At 38.2% G+C, this 20,339-nt stretch overlaps 3 protein-coding genes across 3 annotated transcripts; 2 read left to right on the top strand and 1 right to left on the bottom strand.

The window, feature by feature from the left end:
- Positions 1-8,005: 8,005 nt before the first annotated feature.
- LOC108572090 (tigger transposable element-derived protein 1-like) lies at positions 8,006-9,484 on the bottom strand. Its single transcript, XM_017934281.1, has one exon. The coding sequence runs from the start codon at positions 9,482-9,484 to the stop codon at positions 8,006-8,008; it is 1,479 nt and encodes a 492-aa protein (XP_017789770.1).
- A 1,636-nt stretch (positions 9,485-11,120) lies between these two features.
- Positions 11,121-14,184, top strand: LOC108572108 (two pore potassium channel protein sup-9). The gene is made up of 5 exons (XM_017934300.1): positions 11,121-11,247; positions 11,989-12,144; positions 12,620-12,963; positions 13,222-13,340; positions 13,926-14,184. Exons 1-5 carry the CDS (start codon positions 11,121-11,123, stop codon positions 14,182-14,184), a joined length of 1,005 nt encoding a protein of 334 aa, XP_017789789.1.
- Positions 14,185-17,128: 2,944 nt separating this feature from the next.
- LOC108572089 (potassium/sodium hyperpolarization-activated cyclic nucleotide-gated channel 3-like) lies at positions 17,129-19,301 on the top strand (the record flags this gene model as incomplete). The annotated part of the gene is made up of 7 exons (XM_017934280.1): positions 17,129-17,325; positions 17,426-17,647; positions 17,990-18,176; positions 18,260-18,394; positions 18,488-18,680; positions 18,819-19,010; positions 19,078-19,301. Coding segments are annotated over exons 1-7 (1,350 nt in total), but the record flags the coding sequence as incomplete, so codon positions are not given.
- Between the last annotated feature and the right edge of the window lie 1,038 nt (positions 19,302-20,339).

Below are 20,339 nucleotides of genomic sequence, written 5' to 3'. Positions count from 1 at the left end.
TCTCTACAAAATTTTCGGTTTGAAAAAATAAGAAAAAACGAAAAAAGGATTGTAAGAACGAAGTGTATTCAGAAATAAAACAGTATTCCTATCAAAAAAACAGAGACAATTTAAATAATATATCCCTACATTAATGTCCGTAGTGTATTAATATAATCTGTAACATAACTTGATATAATCGTCAAACGTTTCCCAAAATGTCGCAACGTTACCAGAGATTCGCGTGGGAATAGATGGTGCATTGTGAATGAAAGGGTTAAGCACGCGTTGACATATTACCCCGATGTTTCTGTAACAAGGTGCAAAGAGGAGAGGTACGAAAAAGGTAACCGAATAACCGCACATCGAACGAAAGCCACGTTAAGGAAAGGGCTGTGGAAGTGACGAGGAGAAAAATGCTGGGACATTATTTGCAGCGCGGTCTAATAAAACTCGGTGAAGTTCGAGCCGTGAGCCCTGTTAGGCTCGCGGGAAAGTGAACGTAATGACAGGAGCGCGACGTCGTTAACTCGCGATCGCAATTACAGTCTCTCGTTTAATTACGCGAAGAATGCCTGCAAGTGTTGCTGGACCTGGCTCCGTCTGGCTCGTTACTCGGCCTGTAAACCGAGCCCTAAATTACCGCCTGACAGCTCCAGCTTTCTCTTCCTCTATTTCTCGATTAGCCTCCACCTTCTCCAACCCTTTTTTCTTTCACTACGATAAATAATTTAACGATCCAGCGGTGAGAATGACCGATGTTGCGAAATGATGTACCTTTCGTATTTTAGATAGCAGGAAATTCTCCGATGATTTATCGTTGAATTTGTCCGAATAATTTTTCAACAAGAATTAGCGAGCGTATAAATCCGACGAATATCGTTCCACGCAAGGAACCAGCGAAACGGAAAATCTCGTTTAACCTGTCGAGCGCGAGACGCGTGGAAATTTCAATAACAAATGCGGATTTTCTTCCTCCACGAGGATTTCACGGTTCTTCCGATTAGTCGATTTTCATAGATTTTTCATTTCACGGTTCTTCGAACTGTGCTTTTCATACTTTTCAATTTCACGCTTCTCGAAGTTCCAATTTTTTGATACATCTTTTTTTTTTCATTTTTCATCTACGATTCAGAGAGGATTTTTTGGTGGGGTTTATGATTGAGATTAATTGCTTCGAGAGTTTGTACTCGCAGGAATAGTTGGAGTTGGGATGTTTGATGTCTGGAGATTTGAAGCTTCGGTGAAAAAACTTCGTTTGCATGTCAGCGGTGTAGTTAGGTTCGTTCGTTCGTAGCGGTGTTCGTAGCCCCGGATAAATTCCCTGTCACGCTGCGCGGTTTTTCCTTCCCGTGAGATGCAGAGTGAGGAGAGTGTATTTACCACCACCAACCATGCCCTTTTTGCGACGTATAAAAGCTTGACATTGATGCCTTGATGTAGCCGCGGCGACGAGAAGCGGAAGAGGACTCGGGGACTTCGCATGTTCGGGCAATTTAGAACGTTGAAAAGATTTCGGGGTTCGAGATACCAGTTTCTCAAGCGTGTCATACTTTTGTTATCTGTGAATTTCCGGAAATTAGACGTTTTTTCCCTCCTTTTATCTTTGGGATTTACCGTGGAGATTCGTTCGTTGCACGAGAAGAGTGAATTGTGAAATGAGTCGAGGTAGAACTTTGGCAGATCGAATTTCGTAGAGTTGAAAGTATAAAATAAAAAATTGAAAATATGAAAATTTGAAATCTTGAAAATTTGGAAATTCGAAAATTTGGAGGTTTGAATATCTGGAGATTTGAAAGTTTGGAAATTTGGCAGTTTGAATATTTGCAAATTGTAAAGTTTGAAACTTTGAATATCTGAAGATTTGAAGGTATGAAAGGCTGAAAATTTGACAATTTGAAACTTTGAAAATCTGCAAATTAGAAAATTCGAAATTTCAATATTGTAGGCAAAATTTAGGGTTTGGGGCGGCCCACGTTGGTCGTCAGCCGCGCCGATCGGGACGGTGGCCAGGTTTTTTATGGTGCCGATGGGTAAGACGTGCCATAAATCTGGTCACCAGAAGTAAAGGACGGAAAGCGACGTTCCCGGGCGAAACGGTTTTTCCGCCAAAATCGCGGTAGAAGGGGAACGTCGTAGGGGTACGTTCGAGAACAGCCCTAATTGGCGGAGAGAAGAAACGCCCTCGTCAAGGGACAGTTTAAAAAACGAATAGTGTGTGGAAAACGAACTTTGAGTGAGAAAAGTAAATTGAAGGAGCGTTGCTGAGAATAGGACTCGTGTCCGTGTAGAATAAATTATTAGTTATTTATTAGAATTAAAAGTGTCTCGTCTCTCGCCTTTATCAGCTGATTCCGCCAAACCTCTCTCCATCCCGGACTCGCCTACAATATCGTTAGGTGAAATAACTTCCCTCCAGAGTCACCGTGATTAAAACTGGTTCACCTCCTTGGCGACAGCTTTGGTGACAAGGTATGCAATGTCAGGAGGTTGGGGCTAGGGCAGAGTGTGGTTCATTTTCGCTGCCGGTGGTTTGACCTGGCCAATCGGTATAGCCTTTTTTCCAAACCGATATCAAATTGACGACTACGACCTACTTTCCTTCGTATAAAATATCGATAAATTTTTCTCCCCATTTATTCAATTCTTCGCATTTCCCACAGCTGAAATAGAACTATCAATTAAACATCAAATTCTAGTCGTTCGTTCTCCCAGTCTTTACATTTGAAAAACCAAAAAATTCAATTGCAAAAGCTTTCAAACTTCCCAAATCTTCCATTTAATTTCAAACTTCGGATTTCAGAATCTCCCAGCGTTGGAATTCAACGAACTCGTTCTAAAAGTGGTCTGTCACATCAACGTCTATCGAACCAAAGACAAACAAAGCTTTAACGTGTATTATTAGTTCCGAAGCATTTCCTGAACGCGATTTCAGTTATTGTCGTAGCTTATCGTCCGGATTTTCCTGCTTTTCTCCGTCGTTTCTGTCCGTTTGAGCGACGATAGAGGCGTAGCAAGACATGTTTCTGAGAACGTGTCATTCGTCAGCTCTCTCTCTCTTTCTCTTGAATATTTACGAATTTTTGGAGGATTTAGAAGAATTTCTCATGGTGAAATTAACAGTGAAATGTTTCAGACCGTATTTTCCACCTACCAGGACAGACGTTTCGTGGTTTTTCACCTTTAACCCAGTTTCAAAGCCGTTGCTTTCGTGCTTTGCACATTTTTTCCTCCATTGTTACGCGGCGTTTGTCTCTCAGCTCCACGACCGGTTCCAAAGGGAATTCCGTGACGAGCTTCCCAGAGATAGGACGGTGTTTTTAAGGTCCCCGTAAACAGGGCATTCTTCGAATAGTTTGCAAGATAAAATGCGTGGTTCGAGAGCTTCATTTTTTAAATATTCGTTTCTTTTCGTTGGTTCCGCTTCGTTGAGGAGATTGAAGTTAGGAAGAGGGAAAGTTTGGAGGGCGAGCTGTCTTTATGCTCGGACGCATCCGCGTCGAAAGTCAATTAAACGTCCTTTTGCAGTAGACAATCGCGGTCTATGAACGACAAATAATTGCATAAGCAACAAGGACAGAGAGAGACTAAATTGGCGGTAAAACTGGAGCAGAGTGGAGAGAGCAACTCGATTAGGCGGCAGCCAGTTTGGAAAGTTAAACCGAAACTCTGCGCCGAGTGACAAGTTCCATTTAAGCGAAAGGTACTGTTCAAAGAGGGTAAAGGAGAGCTTTCTCGAGCTTGTCGGTCGGTAAAGGGACCGCTTAGTTGTCCATGCGAGCTTTGAGTATCGATTTTCTTACGTGAACACGCTTAGGAAAGTGGTTGAACGTCGTGGCTGATCAGTGATCGACTTGTGCTACTGAAAGTTTCCTACTCTTATCGGTAACCAGTCTTATTTTGTTGAGAAATGATTTGCAAGAGGTTTTGTGTGAAATATATTTGGGATTTATGATTATTTGATTGTTTATTTGTTTCGTTTCTTTGTGGAAGATTTTGTTTCAATATTTTGATTGATTTGTACTACTGGAGTTGTGAATTGTAGGTATAGGAAGTAGCCTGTGTGCAATTTGTATGTTATCTGTGGTAGATGTTGATAATGTAGAGTCATCTTTATCCATCGATAATTATAAAGTTTTGCGTAAATTGTTATTTAATGAGAAACAATTATTATTCTTGAATTACAGCACTTGAAGATAAAGCAGGAATTTTATTTTACTACGTACGCTGTTAGTAATGTTACAGCAATTATAAATTTATTGTAAGTATCAATTTTATGTTGCTTACCTACGTCCAATTATGCTCTAATTTTGTAATAACTATTATTAAAAGTGAAATATTTAAAGAATTTTAATTTTACGTGTTAACGAACATGATAATATTTCATTTCTGACGATTTTCTGAATAATACATGTGTTAATATGGAAAGAAATAGCGGTAGATAAGGATAGCATTAGAGCAATGAGTTAGACAAGGAAAGATATAGGGTTAGACAAGGATAGAAAATTTTACAAATTGAGAGTAACGCCATCTCGTGTTTGGATCCACGAAACAACCACTCGTTACGCGGGTCACAGAATGTGAACAGAGGTATTAGACAAGGATAGCACTAGTGTGCGACGAGGACAGAGAGATAAACGTTTCCTATTGGCTGGCGGGCTCCTAAGCTCCACCTCCCACGGGCTAAATCAGTCGGCCAGGCAAAAATCATTAATAACTCAATAATTTGGATGATTCTGTGAACTTTTAGAATTGAAGAATGAAGTATGGACCCTTAGCAACTTTCCCATATAATTTTTATTGTTCTAGACCCTCTCAATAATTAGTTATTAACAATTTTAGTACGGGATGTCGGGAACGATACCGCATACCGTGAGGTATCTTTCCGGTTTTTCAATAATTTCATAGCTTTCTACTAAATTCCCATGCAACTAACTGTATGCGTTTGAAAGGCAACTCTTTTAGCTAAATTCTTTTATAACTTTTATTAACATATTCGGTTTAGTTTAGGAGTTATTAAATATTATACGGGAGCGTCTCCTATTCGTCGTACTCGAGTATAGTCGACTGTTATAAACAATTGCTAATATCTAAAAAACCACGGTACTTACGGTTACTAAACTAATTGCAGAATATGAAGAAAAGTCCGTTCTAGATTCTATAAGCTTTAAAGTGCAAAATTAATTATGTATTTTCGTGAAAACGACGAAAATCCGTTAAGCTCTAATGCGACGAGTGTAGTAGTCATCCAATAATATTTAATAATTCAATATTTACGATGAATTTGTGAACTTTTAGAATTGAAGAAAGAAGTGCGAACCCTTAGCAACTTTCCCATATAATTTTTATTGTACTAGACCCTTTCAATAATTAGTTATTAACAATTTTATTACGTGATGTCGGGACGATACCGCATACCGACAAGTATCTTTCCGGTTTTTCAATAATTTCATAGCTTTCTACTAAATTCCCATGCATGTAACTATATGCGTTTGAAAGGCAACTCCTTTAGCTAAATTCTTTTATAATTTCTATTAACATATTCTGTTTAGTTTAGGAGTTATTAAACATTATACGGGAGCGTTTCCCATTCGTCGTACTCGAGTATAGTCGACTGTTACAAACAATTGCTAATATCTAAAAAACCACGGTACTTACGGTTACCAAACTAATTGCAGAATATAAAGAAAAGTCCGTTCTAGATTCTACATCCTTTAAGGTGCAAAATTAATCATGCATTTTCGTGGAAACGACGAAAATCCGTTAAGCTGTAATGCGACGAGTGTAGTAGTCATCCAATAATATTTAATAACTCATTATTTACGATGAATTTGTGAACTTTTAGAATTGAGGAAAGAAGTGCGGATCTGTAGCAACTTTCCTTATAAATTTTAATGTTCTAACCCCTTTCGATAATTAGTTATTAATAATTTTAGTACGTGATGTCGAGACGTTACCGCTTACCGTCAAGTATCTTTACGGTTTTTCAATAATTTCATAGCTTTCTACTAAATTTCCATGCAACTAACTATATGCATCTGAAAGGCAACTCCTTTAGCTACATTCTTTTGTAATTTTTATTAACATAACCCTTGTAGTTTAAGAGTTATTAAATATTATTTGGGTGAGTACTGCATTCGTCGAATTTCATCTAACGAATTTCCGTCATTTTCACGAAAATGCTTCATTTATTTTGCACTTTCAAGCATGTAGAATTTAGAGTGAACCTTTGCCTGTATTCTACAATCATTTTTAAATGCGTAAGTGATGTGGTTTATGAGATATTAGCATTTATTTATAACAGTCGACTATACGCGAGTACGACGAATAGGAGACGCTCTCGTATAATGTTTAATAACTCCTAAACTGAACGGGCTATGTTAATAAAAGTTATAGAAGAATTTAGCTAAAGGAGTTGCCTTTCAAACGCATATAGTTAGTTGCATGGGAATTTAGTAGAAAGCTATGAAATTATTGAAAAACCGTAAAGATACCTCACGGTATGCGGTATCGTTCCCGACATCACGTACTAAAATAGTTAATAACTAATTATTGAGAGGGTTTAGAACAATGAAAATTATATGGGAAAGTTGCTAAGGGTCCATACTTTATTCTTCAATTCTAAAAGTTCACAGAATCATCATGATTATTGAGTTATTAATGATTTTTGCCTGGCTGACTGATTTAGCCCGTGGGAGCTGGAGCTTACGAACCTTTAAGTCTAAAAGTTCACAGAATCATCCTAATTATCGAGTTATTAATGATTTTTGCCTGGCTGACTGATTTAGCCCGGTTTCGTGGATCCAAACACGAGATGGCGTTACTCTCGATTTGTAAAATTTTCTATCCTTGTCTAACCCTATATCTTTCCTTGTCTAACTCATTGCTCAAATGCTATCCTTATCTACCGCTATTTCTTTCCTTGTTTAACTCATTTTTCTAGCTTTATCTTTGTCTTCCCCTATTCTTTTCCTTGTCTAACTCATTTCTTTAATGCTATTCTTGTTTACCTGTGTTCTTTCCTTGTTTTATTAATTTTTGTATTGATAAATACCTCGACGAGTTATCCTTCGTAGTAAGCACGGCTACTGATGATGCATCACCATATTCCAATAAGAATTACGCAAAAATTAATTATATTAATCAACCAAAAAATTTTACATTAATCACTGAAATTCCCTATACATCGAAGTAGGATACAAAATAAAAAAAATAATGAATATTATGAGGAGTTTCAAGAACTTAGAATCATAGGCAAGGTACAGAATAGACCTATAACACCTGATATATTTTTTCATCCACGTCAGGAGGGCTGTGGGTGCCCTTACCATATCCGTGTCGCTTCCAACATTACCGATTCAGCCTAAAATATGATTACAACATCAGCACTGGTTGCAATTATAATGAAACGTAACTATAACATAGTCTACTTAACTTTGCAACAGAATATTGTTTAAACAATAAGTTTCTTGCAAAAGAAAGTGAATGTAGTGTACAGGGTAGATTTAAATTGACTGTAAAATATTGTAAAAGAATACTGATACATGCTACAAACTTTATTTCAATACTATCACTCAACAATTAACTCGAACTGCGAGAAAGACCTCTCTTTATCAACAATCATTACCCACATACCATAATTTACATTATACAAGTTTTATTCCAACCAATGGGTAGAATTAGCATTTTCTACCGTATCATTCGCAACAAATAACTTTTCATCCCCACGTTATCATTAAATATAACAAACCATAATTCAATCTTACATTACACATTAATCTTCCTACTCCAAAATTCCCTTTATCAATCATTCCACAAATTTAATCAACAATTCCAAACATCCACACAACTACAATTCCTTCGGGTGATAACACACCAACGTTATCACTCACACTTATCAACCAATCCTCTCCCAAATCGTTTCGTTTCACCTCGACTCAAACCGCTGAAACTACTCCCAACGACCCAAAATATTAAGTTTCGATATATAAATTCCAATCCCATAACATTGATATTAAAAAACACTCTAATTCTGTGTTTCTTCGTCACTACTGAACACAATAAGAGAACGTTTCTCCTGATCCGAACTTTCTTCCGCAGCATCTTCATTTCTATACTCCACCCTTCCCAAAATCTCCGTTCTCCTTCGTTTACGCTCTCTCGACAGATCTCTGCAAATTTTATAATACGGAGCCAAGCACTTCTGAAGTCCTTCGCTGAATCTTCTACTTCTCTCAACGCAGGTATCCGTACTCACAAAATGGAACTCCAACTGTTCCGCCAAATTTATACCTTTCTCTATACTTTTCAGAGAATTCTCAATTTCCAAGTCCACGTCGCCACTATCTTCCTCCGAATTCGTCTCCTCAATCTCAGATTTCACTTTCACCAAATCTGCCTCGTCGCCCTCTTCGTCCACCAATAATTCCTCAATATCCTCACGATTCATGTGAACGAAAGCTTTCCCTCCTATGATCTTAGCATGGTCCATTATGTAGTCGATCCTGCATTTCACCGGTTCGATTACGTTTCCGTATTGTACCGACTCCGGCCAAATGTTCTTCCAACAAGCGTTCATAGTCGACGGTCGTATCTTGCCAACAGACGAGGAGACAATCTCGACGCAGTCTAAAATCGAAAGAAGTCTCCACGCCTCCGTCGTTCCGACGTCTTCGTCGTGATCCGCTACCAAAACCCACTGCAACAATTCCTCCATGTAATAAGTCTTAAACGTGGATATAACTCCTTGATTCAGCGGCTGAATCAAGGATGCTGTGTTCGACGGCAGAAATGTTATCTCTACGTTTGGATGATTCAAATCTCGCGGATAACTCGGTGCACCGTCTAGTATCAGCAGAACTTTGAAATCGAGATTCTCCTCTTTCAAGTAACTCTCTACGCTTGGAACGAGACAGTTTAGAAACCATTTCTCGAACAGATCAGCTGTCACGCGAGCAGTTTTACTCGCGGTCCAGTAGACCGATAATGCGTTTTTATTGACGTTTCTCATTGCACGAGGATTCAAGGATCTGTAAACTAGCATTGGTTTCACGATGTGATCGCCTGTTGCGTTGCTGCACATTAGTAGAGTTACACGATCGCTCGATAAGCTGAAACTTCGAGTGACTTTCTTCCCTTCGTTCGTGATAAACGTGATTTTCGGCAGTTTCTTCCACCAGAAGCTTGTTTTAGCGGCGTTGAAAACTTGACGAGGCGAGTATCCACGTTGTGCGATGATTCTTTGTAGTTCCTTTGTATACGCTTTGGCAGCTTCGGTGTCGATCGACGCACTTTTCCTTGGTATCTTCATGTTCTGCAGGGAGAAACGTTTTTTGAAACGATCGAACCAGCCTTTGCTGGCGACAAATTCAGGGTTGAGAGGAGATTCACCGGTTTCTCTCAAATGCTTGTAGATTTGCAAAGCTTTAAGTTTGATGTCGTTGGTGTCCGGTTGAGTTCGTTCTTTCGAGCTCTCGTCGATCCAATCGATCAGAGCTTTCTCCATCTTCTCGAGGATCGGGGCTCTAGGACGAGCTGTCTTATTCGCAGACGTGGAAGAACTCGCGGCAATGGACGATCTAATTTTTTCCTCATTTTTCTGTATAGTTCTGATCGTCGCCTCGTTTAAACCTAGGGTTTTCGCAACGTGCGCTACCCTTTCTCCCCTTTTAAGACGATCTAAGATTTGTACCTTTAATTCTAGCGAGATGAAATTCCTCTTTAGAGGGAGTTTCTTTCCTCTGTTAAGCATCGTTCGAGGCTGAAATTTAATTGTTTGAAGAACGTTGAGTAATGTTTATTGCCTCGAGTGATTTTTCGAAATCATTTTCTCTTAGGTGTTTCGAATATCTGTTGCGTTTTTTATTTGTATCTCTTGCACGGTGTCCAAACACCACACATTTGGGATTGACCCGCACAGGGGACTGAATTTATTTGAAAATTTCTATTTCTATTCTATGAATGAAACCGAGACGGTTGGGGAATTTCGGAAAATAATTCGAGCTACGGCAGAAGATTCTTTATTTCTTCTAAATGCAGGAGAAGATTATTGGATCGAGGGTTGTTTTCAAATTTCAGGTGGTTTGTTAATCGAGTCCGGTTTCTTTATATTAGGTCGTCCCATAAGTTCGTGTCAAATTTGATAATATAGATGGATATTTCCAACGAACCTTTAAATTTGATAAAGAAAAACATACTCCAGACGACAGTGATAATAAAAATTAGTAATGTTATTTGCTTTCTAATAAGTGCTTATTATTATAATTTGTATTTCTTAGATTTATAAAAAGTCTGAATAACTGTTTATCCTATCTTTGGTTTAATATACAAACTCTTAAAATCATTAAGAGGAAACCCAAAATAAATTCTTCGGGTTTCTATTATTTCTAAGCTTCGTTCAACGCCGTTCAATAAACTTCCCCTTGTTTGCATTCGTTCCAACTTTCCCTCAACTAAACATCTGACTTTCGCCAGTTCTCGAGCGCAGTCCTCCGAGAACACGGTTTCCACAGAACACGAAACCCATTCCCCTTCATTCTACCAATTCACGGTCTCTCTTAACACGTCTTCGATACAATACACTCCGAATTAACCGTGTTACAACAGTCTCGACTGCAGAATCCTCACCGTTTCACGCACAACACACTCGTTCGACGCATGTCTACCGCAATGAAGTCTCCCGAAGTATCCAATAATTACACTTGCCCTTTGAGATTCCGATCACATCACGTGCTATACGAATACCACCCCTAATCTCTAACCGTGTTACACGGGAACATCGCTCTAACCGTGTTGAAAGGAGACCGTGTAGTAAGGGGTTAGGTTCGTCCTAGTCTCTATATTCGCGCTTGTATATCAACTTTCCTACATTATCAAACATAGCTACCAACGCTATCGATTCTACTAGGTGTAGTAAGACCGCTCTTACCGATAGTCAGCCTCGTCACCGAACAGCTGGCCATGTTTCCATGGAGATTACGCGATCAATACTCCGGGTGGCTGGTCGTGCGTCGTCGGGGCGACCAGCGTCGTCGTCGTGGAAAGAGTTGTCGCTGGCCTAGCAGGCCATCGAGAGGAGGTTCAGCGGCGCTTTTTCCACACAGGACTGTCATTTCTCGGAGGATTTTGCGACTTGTGCGAAGATGGCGAGAAAGAACGTGAGAACTTTAACTCTGGTAGGTTGCACGTTCACTTATCTGCTGATCGGCGCCGCGGTTTTCGACGCTCTCGAGTCGAACACGGAGACAAAACGCTGGGAATTTCTCTCGGGTGAGTGTTTTTCCGGTGATTCAATTTTTTTGGTTGTTTGTCGCGATAAGTTGCCTTTCGTTCGATTAATTATCTCGTATCTTGGATTGTCTGGGAGGAATTGAGACGGTAGTGGTGCTGAGGAGGTTGATTAAGTTACGTGTTAAACGAGAGTTTTAAGAAAACTATTTTTTAGTTGGTCAAGTTTTATTTAAGTAGGAAAGTGTGGGAAAATTTATGTTTTTATTTGTAGTACTGTTTTGTGTAATCTGAGAGGATTTTTATTTTAACGTTTTTAAGGAGACTTGTTCAGGAAAGAGCAGGCATAGTTGGTGGGATTTATGGCGTTTTTCGTGTACGGTGATTCAATTTGCACTGCTTGCCGGTTTCGATGCTCTGCTTTGCAGAATTGATAAGTGATAAACAAGTGATTGTTATTCGTAAGAGTTTTCGACGTTTTAATGCAAGTTTTCGTTTGTCGAAGTAATGATCGATAAATTTTCTGGAACACGCTTGATACGTTTCTAAAGTTCTGTCTAAAGAAACTGACGATTAAAATTAGCCGTTTGTTTGTACGAAGTTCTATGTAATTTTCTCAATGCATATCGAAACTTTCTCATTTTAAAAAGTAAGTTAATATGAAATTTTTCTTCGTGTAATTTTGGTATTTTTCAAATGTTGGAAAGCATGAAATATGTTACATTTGCAATAGCGTGAGAGAAAGTTGATCGAGAAGTGTGTTTATTGGTGTAATGCTTGCAGAGGTTCGTCGAAATATGATGAGGAAGTACAACATCACGCAAGAAGACTACAGGATGCTGGAGATCGTTATAATCGAGAACAAGCCGCTGAAAGCTGGCCCTCAATGGAAATTCGTCGGTGCCTTTTATTTCGCGACACTTGTGGTCTCTATGATAGGTGAGTGTTTGTTTTGTACGTACTATTCGTGGAGGAGAAATTAAATATATCGTGGGTGATCAATATCGTGTTGCAGCCTTGGAATTTTAAGCATGCACGTATTTGCATAATGAAGCGATTCTTCGTGACAAATTCAATGTACATATACGCTCTATCTATACAATTTTTGAGAAGGAGCTTTGAAAACATTCTTTATGATGAAAATTCGGGATAAGAAAATTCTTAATTCTGAAAATTCAAGATAAGAAAGTTCTTAATTCTGAAAATTCGGGATAAGAAAATTCTTAACTCTGAAAATTCGAGATAAGAAAATTCTGTATAAAAGAAATTCTAAAAATTCGAATTCTCCGGAAGCATACGTGAAGAAATCTCCACAGATTACTTACAGTCAACGCTTCAACACTCACCGAGTTGTACTCACTGTCATTTACACGTGACATTAAATTTTACTTATAATTTCTCGTAACGTTTCGAGGCTATGGACACTCGACGCCAGTGACAAGACCAGGCAAAGCTTTTTGCATGGCGTACGGCATGGTGGGCATCCCCTTGGGCCTGGTGATGTTTCAGAGCATCGGTGAACGTTTGAATAAATTCGCCTCGGTGGTCATCAGACGGGCAAAAACGTACCTACGCTTCCAGAAAACAGAGGCAACGCAGATGAATCTGATGCTTGCAACTGCTTTCCTTTCGAGTATAATAATGACGACTGGAGCTGCTGTTTTCTCGCGTTACGAGGGATGGAGCTACTTCGATAGCTTCTATTATTGTTTCGTAACGTTAACCACCATTGGTTTCGGCGATTACGTCGCTCTTCAGGTAGGATAAATTTGATATTTCATTGTGATTTCAGAGTTGAAATTTAAAAATTGAAAATTGATTTCAATTTAGTGAAAGTTCCTTGCGAAATGAAATTATCGAGTAGTGTAATATGAAATTTTGAATTGAAATGTCACGCCTGTTTGTCATTTTCCAACACTCGAGTGATCAATTAGAAATTTGATATTTCGTATTACACAAGATAATATTTCGTTCGTTTTATTTTCGATGAACGTTTAGACGCTGTAAATGTTGCAGAACGATCATGCGCTCTCCACAAAGCCTGGATACGTGACCTTAAGCTTAGTTTTGATCTTCATCGGCCTGGCTGTCGTCGCTGCTAGCATAAACTTGCTCGTTCTTCGCTTTATGACATCGTAAGTGTAGTTTTCTTTATCCAATGGTGCGGGTGTATGTGTGACACGTGGCTCCTTATACATATCCTCCCTCAGTATTTTAAGATCTGTGCTGTGAATGTAGGTCATGTCGAAGATATTACTTTCATAAAGCTTTCTTTCTGTGTCATTCTATTCCACTCGATTTAACATTCTTACAAGACGAAGGTAAAAGTGTTTTTGTTAGAAAAGGAAGACACATTTATTTTTATGAAGGAGGGTATTTCATTTCCAATATTATTTGGAGAATTCCAAACTCTCGTTTTTTCTTACTCTCAGATATTCTCGAATAGCTCTAATTTTGCTTTCAACTCGTCTCCGTTTTAGTCTCACGCATTACTAAATCACAACTTTCCAATTTCCTCAAAAGTTGCATTGTCGCATTACCAATGGTTTCACAGTAAAATTCTCAAAAAGTGGAACGACCATTCGAAAGATAAAAAATCGCCACGTTCAGATTTCAAAATCACAACTTTCCAACTTCCGCAAAAATTGCATCGTCACATTACCAATGCCTTCACACTAAAATTCTCAAATTGTAAAACATTCTTATCAATCGTAAAACAGGGATACTGGAGACGATTGTAGCGACGACGAGCTCGACGAACCTTCCCAATTCGTAATGATCGACGGTGACGTCGTCCTCATGAATGGAAAACCATTAGCTGCCCAGGAGCCTGCAGTTCACGACACGGACGACTGCGTGAGCGTATGCTCGTGCACGTGTCTAGGACCAACTAGTTCCGAGCTTCTCGAACAAGGATATCAAGGATACAGGCCACCTCCGACTTCTGCGTCTCGTCGTGTCAAACGTGTATCCGTCTGATGGAAGGAGTTCCGTCGTCGCAGTTTACGTCGTCGATTATCGGGGGCGGACAGCAGGGAGCTGCTCGGCATCGACGTGTGAGGAATCGACTCGAGAATGAGTGGGAACACTCGTAAAGATCCACTTTACCGAACGAAGAGAAACAAAAGAGAGAGAACGAAACGATTTCACACAATGTGGAATTTTTCAAGACGATTCGCGTTGGATTGATGTTCGAAACTGTGTTCTTAGGATCTACCTTATAAAACGCTGAAGAAATAAACGCCTTCGTCGATTTTTGAAGACGTATTTTCAAGGAGAATCTCGTGGATGTGATTCTCGTGTATCAAGCAACAATTACTCGTCTCGTATTGTATTATTACGAAGTGATAGGCGTGCAGAGGGAGAAGTGTTTGATCGTTTGTAGACGATTTTCTAACGATTTCGTACATTTCATATCGTTCCACGTATCATTCCGCGGTGAATTTCGCGACGAAAGACTGCCGCACACGTTCGTTGGACGATACTGTCGAGGAGCTGGAGGAATCGTAAAATAATTCCATTGGTATTGAAATTCGAGACTGTCCCTTTGCTCGGAGGATTACTTCGTTCTGGGAGAAGATCGTGATTTTCTTTGTAGTACACAGATTTATAGAAACAACTTGTTAACAGTATATAAGAGTTTTGGTACATTTCAAAATTCTTGGAAAGCAAAAATTTTCGTTCGCTCTGATAACTGTCTTCGCTACTAAATGAAGAAAAAAATATTCCAATATTTTGAAATCGAAAAATTTTCTTCAACGGTACGTACGAATTTTGGTACATTTCAGAATTCTTGAAAAGGAAAGATGTCGATTCAGTTTTACAACTGTCTTCGTTATTCAGTGAGAAGTGAAAGTTATTAAATTCTTCTATATGTATACATATTAAACGTACCATTTTACGAATATTAAACAGTAATCCTTTCGAAAGAGAAAAGTGAACGATCTCGATAATTCGTACGTATAGGTCAGTATATTAAAAACGAACAGAAGAATAGCCTGGCCTCGATAGCGTGATTGTTAAATATATACGATTCAATGTTTGTACCAGTAGCCATAAAGGAAACGTGAAAGTCCCCGTAACGTCAAATATAAATTTGTGTAAAATCGACAAGAATGAGAAATCGATGTTATAGGGTGTAGCGAAATTTTGTAGCTACGAAAGATTACGTTCGTCGATTAATCAACGTGATTTCACTTCGATTTAACCGTGAATCATACTAATTCATCCACGATCGTTCTCATTCGAACGATACCAATTTTATTGTACTCGGAAAAAAGAAGAAGAAGATGACGCAGAAAGAGAAAAGAAAACGCAGCCGAGCGTCGTATTTCTTTTAAGCGACTAGAGAATACAATTAAACGACAAAACAGGAATATACGGGAAGACTGATAGTTGAGGTTAAATTAACTGGCTAGCTGTTACTTTTTTAACGACGATTTTTCTATACGCGCCACTCTTAGCCCTCCAACAGGTTGAAAATCGTTGTGTTTTCATTTTATTCCTTTTCGTAAACATACCCGATTCTTGTGTAAGCGATTTGTGATAGAATTTTGTAAAAAAAAAACAGTGTACGATAGAAATGAATCGATCGTTCATTCGTTGGTAATGAAAAGTGTTCAAGTTTCTATAAAAGTGGATAATACGAAAATTTGAATCTTACGAAGATTTGAATGATAAAAATATATTACGAATACTTAAAGTAATTACAGAGTGGTTCCTAGGTATTTTAGATGTCTAAGATACTTATAACGTGTGACACTGATGAATATTTTAGAGAGAGAGAGAGAGAGAGTCTAGACATCTTAGATATTAGTTCGATCGTCGAACTAAATTTCGATCTCATTCATTTCCACACATTTTCTATAGTCAACGGCAGAAACGAGAATTAGATCTTCCAAGATATCGTAGATATCTTATTCGAAGGAAAAGACAAGGTTTAGATATCTAGATATGCGTTTAAATACGACCAGTGGTTTTAAACATTTTCCAACGTTCAAGTATTTCCTACAACAATTTAGTCGAGAGCATGCTGAGGATATTTTCATATGTAAATTAAATTAATGTTACATTTTTCAGGAATGAACCTGTGTGCTCAAGAATTACAAAACGCGTTAAATGTATATCCCGACGAAACCGATTGGAGGGTTAAAACGAACACGTTGTTTTTTTTTCTATAGTTTCGTTTCTTGTTCTTCTTCTGATTAGAATTCACACAGTCACCGGTGATTATACATATATCGATGCTTCTTTCTCCTACCAAACAAGCGTTCTGTATTTTCGTCAATTATACGAGGAGTCGATTCGAACGATCGATACACGCACAAAAAGCAGTCATGTTCGTTTAGCAGAAATCGCAGCGAAATACATGGATCGTGATCGGAACATCGCCACCAGGCATGCACAGAGTAAAACGATAGCGCGAACTCGTTTGCATACGTTGTACCTTAGTTCATAGACGGTCGTCGTATTGTAACGACGACACGGGATTGGGTATATTTTTTATCGTCGACAGTTTTTTTAATAAACGACAGTTAACTATTTTTCGGGTGTACGTTCAATTTTTTCCCCTGTCCAATTTCAGATACGATTGACAAACTTCAGAATGTCGTTTTAGTGCTGCAAAGAAACGGTTAAAAATTGGAAGAAAATGGATTCAGGTGGAAAAGAGATAAAGTGTTAATTAAGAACACACCGAATGCTACTCTAAGATTGCTATTAAGATAGAAGGTAATTTTTCGTCGTTAAATTTCTATTGTCCTGTCTTTTGTGCAATTTAAAATTGAAGATCCAGGATTCACCGTTTAAAATTTTTCATTTTTAATTCACATCTCTTACACAGAAAGGAAAATATCGAGGAAACCACAATAAAGGGGCGAAAGATACCGTCATGAAAGAACACATTTGTGGCTTGAGATACAGTATGTCAGATGATCCGCTCTCTACAATCGCCGCGAAAAATTTCTCATGCAAAGAAGCATGGTTTCACATGTTCAAGATTAACAGGAACACACCAAGAACGAAAATGTACATCGACAGCATGGCTGCTTTCTCTGCTGAGAAGAGAAGGCATGCTGAGTTAAATTTCAAATGGATCATTCACCCTTTTAGTAGTTGGAGGTATATACTTAAATGCTACTTATATTTAAATGAAAATAAAAAGAATTCTTTTAGGAGGTACAATTAAACAGATACTACTTGCGTTTAAGAAATTTTCTAGATTCATATGGGACGTGATCATGACAGTTGTATACATGTTGTCCTTCCTGACGATCCCATTCTCGGTTTCCTTTATCGTAATGAGACACGATGAACTGCAGCTGGACAAATTCAATTTCCTGATTTACACGTTTTGCTGGTTGGATATAGTCTGCAATTGCATGACTGGATATTACGATAAGAAACAGATACGAATTGAACTGAAACCGTTGAAGATATTCACGTAATTTGGGTTTTATTATTACTGTAGAATATCGCGCAATATTGAAAAGCGTTTAGGATGAAAGTTTATGGGTTCAAAGCTGCAAAGTCTAAGGTGAAATGTACAGAGGGTGACCTTTTTATAGGTGGAAGCGTTTGAAAAATTTATCCCCTTGAAAGGTCGTCCAAAGTTATTTTATTAATCAATGTCCACGAAGCCTCTTACTATTTTTAATTACACAGAAATTCAATAGATAGGAATTAGCAATTCTTCAACTTGGACATTAAATTTTCTTTTTTTTTTTTAATAAATTATTCTTGGTTATTATGTTTCTAAAATACATACATTTGTCCATATACATAGACATTATCTAAAGACCTTCCTTATACCCGACGTCCTTTCCTCTCTGCCATGGGATCACATAACGTTGCCATGGAGGGCTCTTCCTGGAAAAGACTCCAATCATATAATCACTTTGCTCAATCTTCTACCTTGTTTAAAGCTGATACGTTACAGCTACGTGAATTGGCAAATTTTCGAACAGTTTACAGTAAGATTTCTCTGTCAATTGATCATTAAATAAATCTTCCAAAACATATTTATATTTCTAATATTTTACATGAAATATTCTAGCATTTAGAAGTAATGTATTTTTACTTCGAAATGTTCAGCACACCTCTTCTGGGATTTTACATAATATTCTGGGCTTCGTGTCTGTGTTACTTAATACCAGTGTTGGTTCTGCATTTCGGTCATTACTCACCTGACGTAAGCAACTGGAATTGAATAAAAAATCTATTACAAGAGTGTAGAAATTAAAAGATGAATTTGTGTGCGAATATATGTAAATAAATATATTAGGAATGCCCGGAATGTTGGATAACAGGATTGGAGAGCAACAGCGCAGCTTTTCGATTTCAATACGCGCTCTTCATCGTCGTGGAAAAAATATCAGCTAGTGCTTATGGTTCTTACGTGCCTAGAACAGACGGACACGTTATACTGAGTTGCTCTCTTATGATGATTGGCAGAGTGCTCGAATGTTACATCCTAGGCAAGAAATTTCCGCTATACCGAATCAATTCCTGAATGAAATCTCTTCTAGCAACTTTCACAGTATTTTTCTCCAGTAGTATAAGTGTTAGAGTAGTATTAGAACGCTGAATATTACATCACTATGATTCCACTTTAGTGATGCTCATTCAGATAAAAGCGGGAAGAAAGGAGTCGAAGTCGAAGTTTCAAGAAATAATAAACCAAGTGAGCGCGTACACGAGGCAAAAGCAATTGCCGAAGCACATGAGGATTCGTCTCGTTGCTTACTATTACTATCGTTTCAGAAACAGTTACTTCCGCGAAAAATCGATTCAGGGTAATCTGTCAGGTAAGAAGATTCTCATTTTTGAAATTCAATTTTTGTATGTCTGATTTAATTTATCGCTGTACTTTAGAACAACTGCGTCAGGAGATTGCTCTTCAATCGAGCCATCGTTTAGTAGAAAACGTGGCGATTTTTAAAACTCTACCGAAGTACATTTTACGATCCATCGTGAAGAATTTGAAATTCGAACTTTATCTACCGAACGATGTGATCGTTAAGGCTGGAGCTCAAGGGGACTGCATGTTCTTTTTATCCGCTGGAACTGTCGCTGTGCTAACACCCACTGGGAAAGAGGTAATTATTTCAGCAATTCTAACATAAATTTCGTCGCAAAATACAGGTCAGAATTAATATAAATTTCGTTACAAAGTACACTGCAAAATTACCATAAATTCTCTTTTAAAACTTTATCCAACCTCTTTTTAATCCAATCTCACGTATACTAACAATAATACCGCAAAATTGTGCTCTTGGAAACGAAACAGCACTACTATGAACGTCCAAAGGTACACCGTACTTTGATATTAAATAAAAAAATATCTGGTACTGGAATTTCATTTTCACGCAGTTCAGTAGATAGCGGCAACTCTCCCCTTTAAAACACACTTTGTTTCATGTTCCTACGACTATTCGTTACCGAGATACGACGATTCAAAGCAAACCGTAATTTTGAGCTTTCGCGCTATCTCTGTCCTTCTCGAACACTCGGACCTCTCGCTCTCACTCGCGGTCCCTGACCTACCCCACGCTATTCGATGTTGCGCGCGGGCAGTGAGTCAACAGTTTTTTTACTACGCGCGGTAAAAAAAGTAGGTCACGCCGTTTCCGGGAATTTCGGTCATTCATAGTTTTCCTAGTTTCGTATGTACTACTTTGAATTGTCATATCTCAGGAACGGATTGAGATAACGACTTGAAACAAAGTGCGTTTTAAAGGGCACGTATTCTGCTACTTCTACAATGTATAGTGATTGAAATAGGATGACTTTTAAATTATACTAAGCGGCGCAAAACGTGAAATAGAATTTTACAGTTTCATTGATAATAATGTACTGTACATTTGAATTATATTTGGTATGATAAATAGAAGGTATTTTTAAATTACGAAGCCTTTAATTTTAATACGTAGTGGCGAGAAGCATAAGTTAAACGCGTAAAAATATTCAATAATAAACGAACTAGGGATGAAGCTATTATTTCAATACGCTATGCACTGACTCCAGTATTTACTAAAATTCAAAAATTCTCGTATAAATTCCGAAAATAGATGATTAATTACGGTAAACTACTAAGACGGTTTAATTAAGGGTGGGCATGGTGCTGCTTTAGTTTG

Source organism: Habropoda laboriosa, unplaced genomic scaffold (genome assembly GCF_001263275.1).
Source record: "Habropoda laboriosa isolate 0110345459 unplaced genomic scaffold, ASM126327v1 scaffold110, whole genome shotgun sequence".
Taxonomy (NCBI): Eukaryota; Metazoa; Arthropoda; class Insecta; order Hymenoptera; family Apidae; genus Habropoda; species Habropoda laboriosa.
This window is presented reverse-complemented; position numbering and strand designations above follow the sequence as displayed.

Bases quoted from the DNA above. Each gene is read 5' to 3' on its own strand.
- LOC108572090 (XM_017934281.1), bottom strand. From the start codon at position 9,484: ATGGAGAAAGCTCTGATCGATTGGATCGACGAGAGCTCGAAAGAACGA.
- LOC108572108 (XM_017934300.1), top strand. From the start codon at position 11,121: ATGGCGAGAAAGAACGTGAGAACTTTAACTCTGGTAGGTTGCACGTTC. The intron at 11,248-11,988 runs GTGAGTGTTTTT...TAATGCTTGCAG, and splicing joins ACGCTGGGAATTTCTCTCGG to AGGTTCGTCGAAATATGATG. The intron at 13,341-13,925 runs GTAAGTGTAGTT...ATCGTAAAACAG, and splicing joins GTTCTTCGCTTTATGACATC to GGATACTGGAGACGATTGTA.